Source organism: Microcebus murinus, chromosome 7, assembly GCF_040939455.1.
Source record: "Microcebus murinus isolate Inina chromosome 7, M.murinus_Inina_mat1.0, whole genome shotgun sequence".
In the NCBI taxonomy this organism is placed as follows: domain Eukaryota; kingdom Metazoa; phylum Chordata; class Mammalia; order Primates; family Cheirogaleidae; genus Microcebus; species Microcebus murinus.
Window position 1 is genome coordinate 62,720,004 of NC_134110.1, and position 12,966 is coordinate 62,732,969.

At 33.5% G+C, this 12,966-nt stretch overlaps 1 protein-coding gene across 5 annotated transcripts in view; it reads right to left on the bottom strand.

Moving 5' to 3' along the window:
* VPS13B (vacuolar protein sorting 13 homolog B) overlaps positions 1-12,966 on the bottom strand; it is a 761,111-nt gene that overhangs the window by 311,388 nt on the left and 436,757 nt on the right. For 4 of the 5 annotated variants that reach the window (XM_012762009.3, XM_012762013.2, XM_012762010.3 and 1 more), the window contains 2 exons: positions 12,379-12,787; positions 7,738-7,849 (listed from right to left, as the gene is read on the bottom strand). In XM_012762009.3, coding sequence (XP_012617463.2) covers positions 7,738-7,849; positions 12,379-12,787 — 521 coding nt within the window. Of the gene's footprint in view, positions 1-7,737; positions 7,850-12,378; positions 12,788-12,966 lie in introns of those variants that run through there. The other variant, XM_012762017.2, reaches the window with a different exon arrangement.

Sequence of the window (12,966 nt, forward strand, 5' to 3'; positions counted from 1 at the left end):
TTCTAATTGCTAAGATCTTCATTCTTTTGAACTGCAATTAGTGTCTTTGTAACATCCACTAATTTAACTTGGGAAGGAATGAAACTACTACCTATGACACATGATAGGCCAAGTATTCAAAGAATGGTGTCACATCCCCTAGGAGTTTACTCTTCTTCAAATTTAAGGTCTTTAGTTATTACTATTGTACATTCAAAGCTAGTAAGTTTCTTTTTTAATGGTTGTATCTCAGATTTTTCTTTTTTAAAATAGTAAAAATTTAACAAACATAAAAGCTTCCCTCTTCTAAGTACTGCCTTGGGTCTTGAATCCTGCACTGGAGGAGGCAGATGTGGTTGTATTTTCTCTCTTACCTCAGCTCAACAGGGAGGAGTCTATCTTTGACTTTCAGCAATTTGACCATGTTATGCCTGGATGTAGTTTTCTTTGCATTTATTTTGCTTAAGTTGAGGATATATATATATATATTTTTTAAGTCCACTGAATGATGATCTTTAATTTTGGAAAAGTCTCAAGAATTATCTCTTTATTCCTTTTCTTCCATTTTTCTTCTATTTCTTGTAATCTGATGACACATGTTAGACCTTTTGAGAGTACCCCATGCTTTTCAGTTTGTTCTCTTTTCATTTTTCCTTTCTTTCTATTCCTCTCTGTGCTTAAGTTTGGATAATTTCTATTCATGTACCTCAAAATTCACTAATCCTATCTTCTACAATGTCCATCTGCAGTTAAGGCACTTCAATGAGTCCTTAATTTCAAATATTGTATTTTTGAGTTTCCAAAATTTTTCAAGGGTTTATATGTCTCAAATCCTCAATTTTTGATATTTTTCTTTATAATATTAGTAACAGTTATTTTGAATTCCTGTCTAACTCCATTATCTTAGTCATCTGTGGGTCTTTTTTTATTGGCTAATTTTTCTTCTGAGTTGCATTTCCTGTTTGTTTTATATCTAATAATTTTTGATTATGTAACAAATACCATGTACAAAAAGACTAAGGACACTAAAACCAGTATTATTTCTCCCCAGAGAAGACAAACCTCAGATAAAGAGTGGATCATTTTAATCCAATCAGGAATTGAGCTGGGTTGGGGTTGATTTGCAACTTCAGTAATACTCAACCTCTGGTTTCAAATGTCTCTAGTATGACACTTATCATAGGTTTGTTCAAGCCTCTCCCTATAGTGTACCACTGTTCAATGGAAATATAATGCAAACTATATATATGTGAGCCACTTATATAAATTAGAATTTCCAAATAGTTATCTAAAAAATGTTTTAAAGTAGAAAATAGTTGCAATAATATACTACTTAATTCAATATATCCACAATATTGTCATTGCAACATATAGTTAATATAAAGAATATTAATAAGCAGACTACCATATGTAGATAGTGGCTACCGTATTGGATGGTACATTTCTAGCCTGGCTTTGTTTTTTAAAGAATGTGAAACTTTGAGACACTCAATTTCTTCTTGCCAGTATTCCCTCCCAGAAAGAATACTGTGTAGGACTCCCTGTGTTTAGGGCTCCTCCAGATTCCAATTTGTCACTACAGCCTACATAACTGAGAAATGTCTTCTAGTTTCTCTTTCCCATAACAAAATCTCTCTCCTTATACCCAGACAAGGCAAATATGTCTAGAGTTGAAAAGAGCATCCAGCTTGCACTCACCTAGGAAGGGCATTTCCCTCTCTGGAACTTAATTCTCCTAGATCTGTTCATGACATCAATCTCTGATATTTTTCTAAAATTGCTTTATTGAGATAAAATTGATGTCCCATAGGAGTTACCCTTTAGTCAGTGGCTTTTTACTATATTGTCATTGTGTTCATTGTACATCACTCACTGTACATCTCATTTTACATGACTAACTCCAAAATATCTCCATAACCTGCAAAAGAAATCTCATACCCATTAGTAGTCATTCTCCTTTCCCCGCCATCCCCTACCAAGCACTATTCTATTTTTTGTTTCTATGGATTTGTCTATTCTAGATATTTCCTATAGATGAAATCATCTAACACATGGCCTTTTGAGTCTGGCTTCTTTCACCTTGCATAATGATTCCAAGGTTGATCCATGCTATAGCATATATATCATTCCTTTCTATGACAGAATAATATGCTATTATATAACTATACCACATTTTGTTTATCCATTCATCAGTTGATAGACCTTTGAATTGTTTCTACTTTTTGGCCATTCCTAATAATACTGCTATGAACATTTGTGTGTATGCTTTTGTGTGGACATATGTTTTCAATTCTCTTGGGTATATGGTAATTCTGTTTAACCTTATGAAAAATTGCCAGTTTTCCACAGCAGCTGCACCATTTTAAATTCTTACCAGTAAAGTATAAGGGTTCTTGTGATATTGCTAAATATATATTTGGTCTTCTTCCCAGTTTCCTGGCACAACCCTCCTAAAACCCTTGGAATCGCCAAAGTGATAAGACTATCTACTGTATGCTAATGATATGACTGGTGGCTCCTAGACAGCTTCAGGATGAGAGTGGTTGCTGGAAAGACAAAGGTGTGCTCAGAGTTGGGACTTTGAGCCCCACTCCTTGACCTCCAAGGAAGGGAGAGGCTAAAGGATGAGATGATTGCCAATGGCCAATAATGTAATCAATCATGTCTATGTAATAAATGCTCCATAAAACCCCAAAAGGACAGCATTTGGATCAGCTCCTGGATTGCTGAACACATGAAGGTGCCTGGAGGGTGACATGGCCTTTTTCACATACCTTGCCCTATAAAGCTCCTTCATCTGGCTGTTCATCTGTATCCGTTGTCATATCTTTTATAATAAATGAATAAAGGTAAGTAAAGTGTTTCCCCGAATCCTATGAGTGGCTCTAGCAAATTAATTGAATCTGAGAAGGTGGTTATAGGAATTATGATTTATAGCCAATCAGAAGCACAGGTCACAACCTGTGGCTTGCAATTAAAATCTGAAGTGTGTGTTTAGGGGAGGCAGTCTTGTGGAACTGAGCCCTTAATCAGTGGGATTTGATGCTATGTCCAGGTAGATGCTGTTAGAATTGAATGAGATTATTAACACCCAGTTGGTGTCCACTTGGTGTGTAGGGGTCTGGTATCAAAAGTGTTGGGTTGGGTGCTGTATTGAATGTGTGAGAGTAGAAAAAACACTTTGGCTTCTTCCTATATCCTCAATAGTTCCAATATCTCCACATCTGTGGTCTTTTTTTGTTATAGCTTCCTAATGGGTGTGGGTTTTTTTTATGCTTTGTCTTGTTTTCTTAAGAGACAAGTCTCACTCTGTCACCTAGGCTGAAGTGTAATGGCACAATTATAGTTCACTGCAGCCTCAAATTCCTGGGTAGAAATAATCCTCCTGCCTCAGCCTCCCAAGTAGCTGCAAGTACAGATGTGTACCCAGCTAATAATATGTGCTTTTGACTTGCATTTCCCTAATGACTAATGACTAACAGTGTTGAACATCTTTACATGTGCTTATTGGTCATTTTTATGTCTTGGATATATATCTATTCAAATCCTTTGCCCATTTTTAAATTGTGTTTTCTTTTTTATTATTGTTAGAGTTCTTTACATATTCTGGACAGAAGTCTATTATTAAATATATAAATATTTTCTCCCATTCTTTGCAATTTCACTTTCTTTACAGAGTCTTTTATAGCACCAAAGTTTATAATTTTGATAAAGTCCAATTTATCTAGTTTTTCTTTTGTCTCTTATGTTTTTGGCATCATTTTTAAGAAACCATTACCCAACCTAAGGTCAAGATTTACTCCTATTTGTCCTATAAGTTTCAGGATTTTAGCTCTCACATGAAGATCTCTGATTCATTTTGAGGTAGTTTTTATGTATATGAGGTAAGAGTTGAACTTCATGCAGAATATTCACCAGTCCAAGCACCATTTGTTGAAAAGACTGTTCTTTACCATTGACTTATCTTAGTAACTTTATAAAAAATTAATTGATATGAAGGTTTATTTCTGAACTCTCAATTGTATTCATTGACCTATATCTTTATGGCAGTACCACATTGTCTTGATTCCTGTTGCTTTATCATAAGTGTAAAAATGAAAGTATAAATCCTCCAACTTCATTCCTCTTTTTCAAGATTTTTTTGTGTCCATTATGGATTCTTTGAGTTCTAAAATGAATTTTAGAATCAGCTTGTCAATTTCTGCAAAGAAGAGTGCTAGAATTTTGATGGGGATTATGTGAAATCTATAGATCAGTTTGGGGAATAGTGCCTTCTAATACTACAAAGTCTTCTGATCTATGAACATGATATATATTTCCATGTCTTTTAAAATTTCCTTCAACAATGTTTTGTAGTTTTCAGAGTGCAAGTTTTGCCCTTTTTTGATAAATTTGTTCATAAGTATTTTACTTTTTTTGATGCTACTATAAATGGAACTGTTTTCTTAATTTTTTTAGATTATTCATTGCACATTGTTAATGTTACTGATTTTTATATTTTGATCTTGTATACTGCAACTTGGTTAAACTGGTTTGTTTGCCCAATAGTTTTTCAATGGCTTTATTATGATTTTCTAAGGATATAAAAGATCATGTCATCTGCAAAAAGACATAATTTTATTTTTTCCTTAAAACCTAGATGCCTTTTATTTCATTTTCTTGCCTAATTTTTCTGGCTAGAGCCTTTAGTATAATGCTGAATAGAAGTGTTGTAAGTGGACATCCTTTTCTAAAACGTTCTTTTTAGGAATTCGCAGGTGTATATAGTCTTTTAAGAGTTCTGAAAAGCTATTGTAATAAAGTGTTTTCAACTTTGGATAATCAAGCATTTGCCAAACTTATTTGGATATGTATCAATATTCCATAAAGCTTCTATTTTGTGCAACACATTTTTGGAAACATTATTTGATGGACCACAAAATGAGGGAAATTACTTTTCACAGAGAATAAAAGTAAAGTTTAGAAGGGCTCAAAAAATATGAGAGAACACAAAGTGCACACAAACTAAAGTCATTAAATTCCCCATTAAAAAAAAAAGGTTTTGCAGATTAAGAATGCTAATCCATTTAAGTAGCCAAAGTCAAGTTATCACATAACTAGCTAAAACAACTCAGGCTTGACTAACATTCTTCTCCACTGTGATTTTTAAAAATTGCGATAGAAATCACATTACATAAAACTCAGTCTTTTGAAGTACAGTAGTACCCCCTCCATCTCTTATTGGGATACATTCCCAGATCCCTCAGTACATGCCTGAAACTTTGGATAGTACCAAACCCCATATATGTTATTTTTTCCCTATACATACAGGCCTACAATAATGCTTAATTTATAAATTAGACACGGTAAGAGATTACAATAATTAATAATAAAATAATTATAACAATATACAGTAATAAAAGTTATGTAAATGTGGTCTCTTTCAAAATTATCTTATTGTACTGTACTCACCTAATTTTGGACCATGGTTGACTATGTGTAACTGCAGAAAGCAAAACTGCAGATAAGGGAGGACTACTGTACAAAACTCAGTAGTTTTCACTATATTCACACAGTTAGGAAACCATCACTATTATCTAATTCCAGAACATTTTCATCACCCCAATATGAACTTCATCCTCATTAGCATCACTCACATTTTCCCTTACCCCAGCCCCTGGCAACCACTAATATACTGTCTCTATGAATCTGTCCATTCTGGACATTTCATATAAATGGAATCATATAATATGTGGCCTTCTGCATCTGGATCACTGAGATTTTATGGTTAACATAATCACAAGAATTATAAAAGCAATTCTAGGATGCAGGGTCTTTTGCTTTGTATATACATTTTTATTCTAACTAGGCCACTCCCACTCTGATTACTTTATTCCAATGTGGTTTCTACTTTTGCTATTCTTCCTTTGATATTGATAATACAGAATTTTCAATGAGATACTGAAATATCTGTGATAAACACCTATGTAAATATCTTTGGTTAGTTTATTTTCTTAGCAATGACTTTGGAATGTGAGCTTTCAAGGAAAGACTATTAGGTTGCGCTTGCCATCCAAGATCCAGAATTTTAAGTTTGATATTCTAATATATTTTGCTAACTTTGGGCTAGAGGGGCACCCCGAAGATATTATAAATGCTTGGAATTCAGGTTCTCCTGAGCTAAAACAGCAGATGGACTCACCCAAGAAGAGCTGGGCAAAAAGGAATAAAAGGAAGACCCTAACGGATATTAATATTAAAGAGACTGCTTAGAAGAAAGACCAGCAAAGAAGACCAAAAAGAAGTTGCCAGAGAGATAGAAGGAAAACCTAAAGGCACCTCCTCACAGAATCCAAACTGAGTTCCAAGCAAGTAAGAATACAATTCATGCAAGAGCCAGAAAGTGGAAAGGGTAGGGGAGGAAAGGAAGTATTTTGGTGGTTCACTTTAATGATGTTATTAGGATTTTTAATATAAAATAGATTTCTTCCACCAAAAGTAAAGTAAGACCCTACTTGAGGACTACTTACTTCTGAAGTAGAAAATATACTTAAAAGAATTTCCAAATGTTAGAAAATTAAAGTATTTTCAATCAGAATTTATCTACTGTAATTATTTTCCTAGATTCTAAGGGAGTCAAAAGACATGAGTTGTAACCTTGGCTCTATCACTATTTGACTAGAGAAAACTACAGTATTCTTTCAGATCTTCAATTTCCTAAATCTATAAAATAAGGAAGTGAATTAGATAATTTCTAAGACCTCCTTCAGTTCTGATTTCCTAAGATTTTATATTAGGTAACTAAATCAAAACTTATTTAAGGGATGAATACTATAAGATATCAAAAAAATTAATACAAGGAAGAGACTGATAAATCAAAGGAAAAAATAATCAACTCAAATAAATAGAAATTTGAGAAATAAAATTCCTATATCCATTTAAAGTAAAAATAGCTGTCAGCCTCTAGTTGGTAAATGGATTATCAAAATTAGAATTTTTTCCTAGTAGTAACATTTACTGGGGAACAGTCGGGAATTTATTTTTTAGAAAAGACTATAACATCTGAAAAACAGACCAACGAGAAGAATAAGATACTTGTTCATCTGTATTTTTGTGACTTTTCTCACTTGGCATTATTTGCAACTGTACTTTTATGTCTGGCAGCAGTGCCAACTTCAGTATGAATCATATATTATTTTTATCATGTTGATTACATATGTTCACCAGTTTAGTTGTACATATATGCTTGGTGCGGTTTGCAAATATTCAGTGACAAAATCCAGAGCACAGCATTTTCATAGAAAGTGTTTACTGTGAAATTTCTCTTTAGAAGTTTGTTTTTCTTTACAGCTTTGAACCATATGACATCCACATTCCTACATTTCAAATAATGGCTAACACTTAAATTAATAAAATGCTTCACTTTGATACAACATGACTACAGTAGGATGTAGTAGGTCTAGAGAGAGCCTCATTTTCTTACATGATTAGAGATTTGGTCAAATTTGAAGTCTGCTAAAATTTTCCTTACTATGCTTCTTCAGTTTTATGGAACTTAGTACTTACATTCTGTTATTCATCAACACTTCACAGAAATACTTGATTTGTCTGAATGAATTAAAAAACCCACAACTGAAGAAAATCAGAAAAACTTGGTTTTAAATATCAAAAGAGCCTGAATGAAAAATATTTCTACAGGCCACACTAAGTTTTATTGATCACTGTATTTCTTTGCAGGATGAAATTGTTGCAAGATTAAATGTAAGAAAATAAACCTACTGGTAAATATCTTTTCTGAGGACAGATCTGCCAAGCGGATTGTCAGCTTGGGGAGCCATGGCAACAGAGCCAATCTTCAAAACCATGGTGTCTTCTTTTGCTGCTTGATTAACTGTAACAAAAGAGAGAGATTTATGAATACACTGTGAATATGCGTATAACTTTATGCATAAGAAGAAATCCTTGAGGGACTGTATAGAGACATGTTAAGATAAGACCAATAAATGAGGAGAAGCAAAAGGAAAAAAATATCTTTAAAATAAGAATGTCTGATGCTTTTCTTAACTCTCTATTTCCTTCATATCCCATTAAGTGGTTTTTATGTTAAAACACACAATTAAAACAGCAATGAAAAACAACTATTCCACTCCCAACATTAAAACATATGATATTAAATATATATAAGTAACACTGAAACCATATGTTTATCTAATTTCACAATCTGTATCTTTCTCCCAACTGATTTTGAGCCCTGGGTTTTTATTACTCCATTGTTATCTACAAATATATTTAGGGATATTACAGTAACAAATTCTGAAAGCCATTTAAATTTATATGATTAATAATAACTAAACACAAACACACATACACACACAAACACACAGTATAGCACTTTAAGCTCTAAAATGTCAGAAAATCCCAAAGAAATATGATGGCTACAATGTTGAAGATGGAAAAGACCATCTATTTAATATGAGAGAACAAATCAACTTTTTATCTTAGGCACTTTTTACTTTTAATAATTTCTACTGTGAATTTCCTTAGAAATAGTAAATATACACTTGCTTAAAAGCCTATTTCTTTTTAAAAAGTTTTTTTTTTATTTCAGCATATTACTGCGGTACAAATGTGTAGGTTACATATATTGCCTTTGCTCCACCCAAGTCAGAGCTTCAAGGGTGTCTATCCCCCAGACGGTGCACACTGCACCCGTTAGGTGTATATATATCCATCCCCTCCTCTCCCCTCCCATCTGTCCAACCTCTTAATGAAGTCTAAAACTAAGGGAAATAATCGCAGAAAACAAAAAAAGATAAAAAGGTATATCAGTTCTAATTCTTTTCTTTGCATTGAATAAGACAATATTTAACCATACGTTCTCATCTTACGAAGTTCAACACTTTTTCTATAACTCACTGGCTAATTCAACATCTTTTCTAAGTTCTATTTGGGATGGACAGGGGTTCTTAATGACCCTATTCATTAAATTTTACTCTCTAGTCTCCAACAGATGATTCTACTATAAGAGCTGTATAAATAGTGTTTAAAATTGTTTAAAAATTGTTAACAAAATACAACTTTCTGGGTTTTGAAGTAAACATATATTAAAACTCATAATTTCGCTCAAAGAACTATCATCTGCCACAAATAGAACAGAAAAGGACTGGCTGCAAGTCTTCAGGAATATCTTGAACAGAACATGCTACAAAGGCATACAATCCATATTTCCCAAACTGTGGTGCCTAAAGAATGCAAAAGCTATGAGATTATTTCCAGCTGCTTTAGCAGTACACTTGGTATGGTCTGATTTAGATTAGTCTAAAAAAGGAAAGTCAGAATTAAGAAAATCAGAAGAAAGAAGAAAATATTTAGTGAGGGAAAGAAGGAACCAGAATAAGATGACCATAAAGGGAGTGGAGGAAGGAAAAATGGTAGGGAGGTGGGACGAGAGAAGATAGCAAGAGAGAAAAAAGAGAGGAGCTATCATCCTAAATATTAACCTGTAAATGCCACAGTAAAGACAATACTTTTAAATGTCCACAGCAAAAAAGATCAAATAGAAAACTACTTTTCATGCAGCCGTACTATTTTCAGATGACTAGAGGTCTGGCTTGATTATAGGTCCCTATACTATGAACATGTTTACATTTCACAGATCTTGCATTTTATGCCAAGCTTATCAAATAGTTCCATGTGAGTACAACCTCTGATTAAGCAGCAGGCATCAATTAAATCAATAAATAGTAAGCCTGGAGAATAGACTATACCACAAAAGTGCAATTAGTGTACTTGCTAACTGTTCTTCCAGGCTACAGATACTGCCCAGCATATGAAAGTCTGAAATGTAATAGAAGCACTGCAGTAAATGAGGTACATATGGAAGAAAAATGACGTACTTGGTGTTACATACAAAGCCAGACCCAAGAACAGAATTCTGCTTCTGTTACAGCCAAAAGTGCTTCTCTATGAAGCATATATATAACTATGAAGTTATAATAAAAAAAGCACTTAATATAGATCATTCATAAACTTGATTAAAATAATTAATTTTATTATAGAAGGTATTTAGATTATCAAAATACATCGTTGAGATATAAGAAAAAGAATAAAAATATGTTCTTATATAAGAAAGTGCCTTAAGTCATTTCTTCAGTTACTTTATAGCTGGGGAAAAAAATCTTCCCTTTTTGGTTTAGTTCACCTGCATTTAATAATTGGACCATATGAGGAAATGTTCCCTCTAGAAGCATTTTCAACATGAAAATGAATGCCTTCCTTCTTTGCCTTGACTCTATTTTTAAAAATTGAGCCTCATGAGGAACTACTCATTCTAGAAGACTTACACTAGATCCAAAAAACAGTCCTCTTTTCTGAAATAAAAAGCTTAAGCTGGAAGTCAAACACCTGTAGATTAAGAATCTAGATAACTGCACATAATGCAAACAATATTCAGGTTGAAAATCAGACTTTCAATATTGCTTCCCCAAATACAATATTAGATGTTAAATATATTTTTTCTTACCAACTGAATTTTAGACATGATTAAAAAGTTTTACATTAATATAACATGAATTATAAGTCTGAAAGACTTTGTCTTTTCTTGGGGCAAAACAGAATATATATGTGTATATGCAGATGCACGAATATGCGTTTGTGTATGGCATATGAAAAGGCTATAAAAAACTCTGCAATCATGAGCTTGTATCAGTAACCAAAAAGCATGAATGAAGAGCAGAATTTTCATGTAACTGTTAGATAATGTAAGACTGTTGCTTACAATTACATTCAGTGATAACCACCTAAGGATTACAGGCATGAGCCACCGCGCCCGGCCTCAATCAATTTTAAGACAGTCTGTAGCAAAAATTAGACACAAAATGTAGGAACTGGTTTGTATTAAGAATCCATAAGTGTAATACATTGAGTTTAGCTCTAGACACCTTGGTAATTAAGGACTATAAGGCTCTACAAATATTTTTTATTTAAAAAATGAGAAAAAAACTATTACTTTTAATAAACTTTAAATATTGATGTTACTGTTAGGCAGGCTACTTTCCCTAATTAAGATCATCTGTAGACAGAATAAGAAACAGAACTAGACTCTGAGAAGAAAGAGAATGGAGCCAAGTGATTTTCCTTTGTTATTTATCATCACTGACCATTCAAGGTCTTCCTTCTCCACATAATAACTATTAATAAAGGAAAAAGACCTTTGCTATTTTTGTTGGCACACTATTATCTATCCCTCAAATATCCATTCTCTCTTCTCTCTCAAATTCAAAGGGCTCTATTATTAGCTGGGCATATGCTATGGCTTGATTGTCCTTCTAAAATTCCTATGTTGAAACACCAAGGTGAGAGTATTAAGAAGTGGGGTCTTAGGAGGTGAATTGGCCATCAGGGCTCCCTCCTCACGGAGGGGATTGGTGCCCTTATAAAAGGGCTTGAAGGAGTGAGTTCGTCCCTTTTTGTCCTTTTGCCCTTCGGTCATGTGAGGACACAGCAACAAGGAGCCATCTTGCAAGTAGCAGCTATCACCAGACACTGAATCTGATGGCACCTTGATCTGGAACTTCTAAGCCTCCAGAACTGTGAGAAATACATTTATTTATAAATTACTCAGTCTAAGGTTATTCTGTTACAGTAGTGGGAAGGGACTAAGATAGCACGCTACCATACCACCTAGGTAAAAGACTGTATCTCAGCCTTTATTACAGCTGGGTATAGTGACATGATTAAGTTTTGGCCAATGAAGTATCAGTGCTAATGAAATGTGGAACATCTGTAATTCTACCATAAAAGAAAGGGCATAACATTCTCAGGATAATATTCCCGTTTACTGAGAGCTTACTATGGGACTGGCACTATGCACACTGTTTGGGGCCATTATTTGAAAGTAAGCTATCAATAAAGCTTACTATCAAATTAGGTTCTACTATTACTATTTTACACATGAGTATCTTAGATTAACTTGCTCAAGATTTCACAGTTCATAATCGGTAAAGTTGGTATTTGAACTAAGGTCTATGTAACAACTTCAAAGTCCATACCACTAACCATGGTGTCAGAATACCACCCCAAATGCTTAAAGTTCTCCATTCTTTTACAGCATGGGGGAAACTAAAATTTTAAAAATCACTTTGAGAGTGGAGGCAGTGGAATTATCAATTCAATTCACTTTAAGACACAGAATAATTTTACAAGGCACTGGGAAGCTTGGACAAGCCATAGGAACCTTGATGCATTGACCGATTTTTTTTTTTTTTGCTTACCATTGGTCATCATGTGAATATTTAAATCATAGAATTTTTATATTTCATTATTATACAACTTATTTTGTTTTTAAAAACAAAACACCAGAAAACTAAGGTCTCTACAATAAAATATTTAAAATCAGATTAAAAAATCAGAAGACAATACCTTCAACAGTTGGCTGTATTTCTTCTGTTTTTGGAACAAAAATTCTGATTACACTTGTGTTGATATAAATCAAAGGTAAATTGCGTGATGTGAGTGTATGAGTCCTCATAGGCTGACCAGGAGATTTTCTTTTCTCTTTCTCAGTTCTTGGTAGTTTTGCTTGAAATATACTTGCAATGGCATTAAGTAAAGGAAAACAAAGGACAATATCAAAGGCTTGTGCTGAAAGAAGAATTTCATGAAGAAAATGTGGGGAACCATCCGTTAAACCTTCAGATAATTTATGAAAACTTCTTCGTTCATTTCTTGATGTTAACTTGTGGCGGACATTTTTTGTTACAGCTTTTGTATATGTCAGAGAGAGAAATCCATGCTGCTGATGAGAGCCATCTAGAAGTTTTGTAGTTGTCTGTTCCAGGAAAAGGAAATCACAATACACATATCATTAAAAAAAAGAAAATACTATTTGAAAGAAGAACATGACCTCAGTTAGTATTTTGACTTTTTTGTCTTACCTACCCTATACCTCTTAATAAAAAGATGACTGATTAATTCTACAGATAGGACAAAAGCTTCTAAGATGGTTAG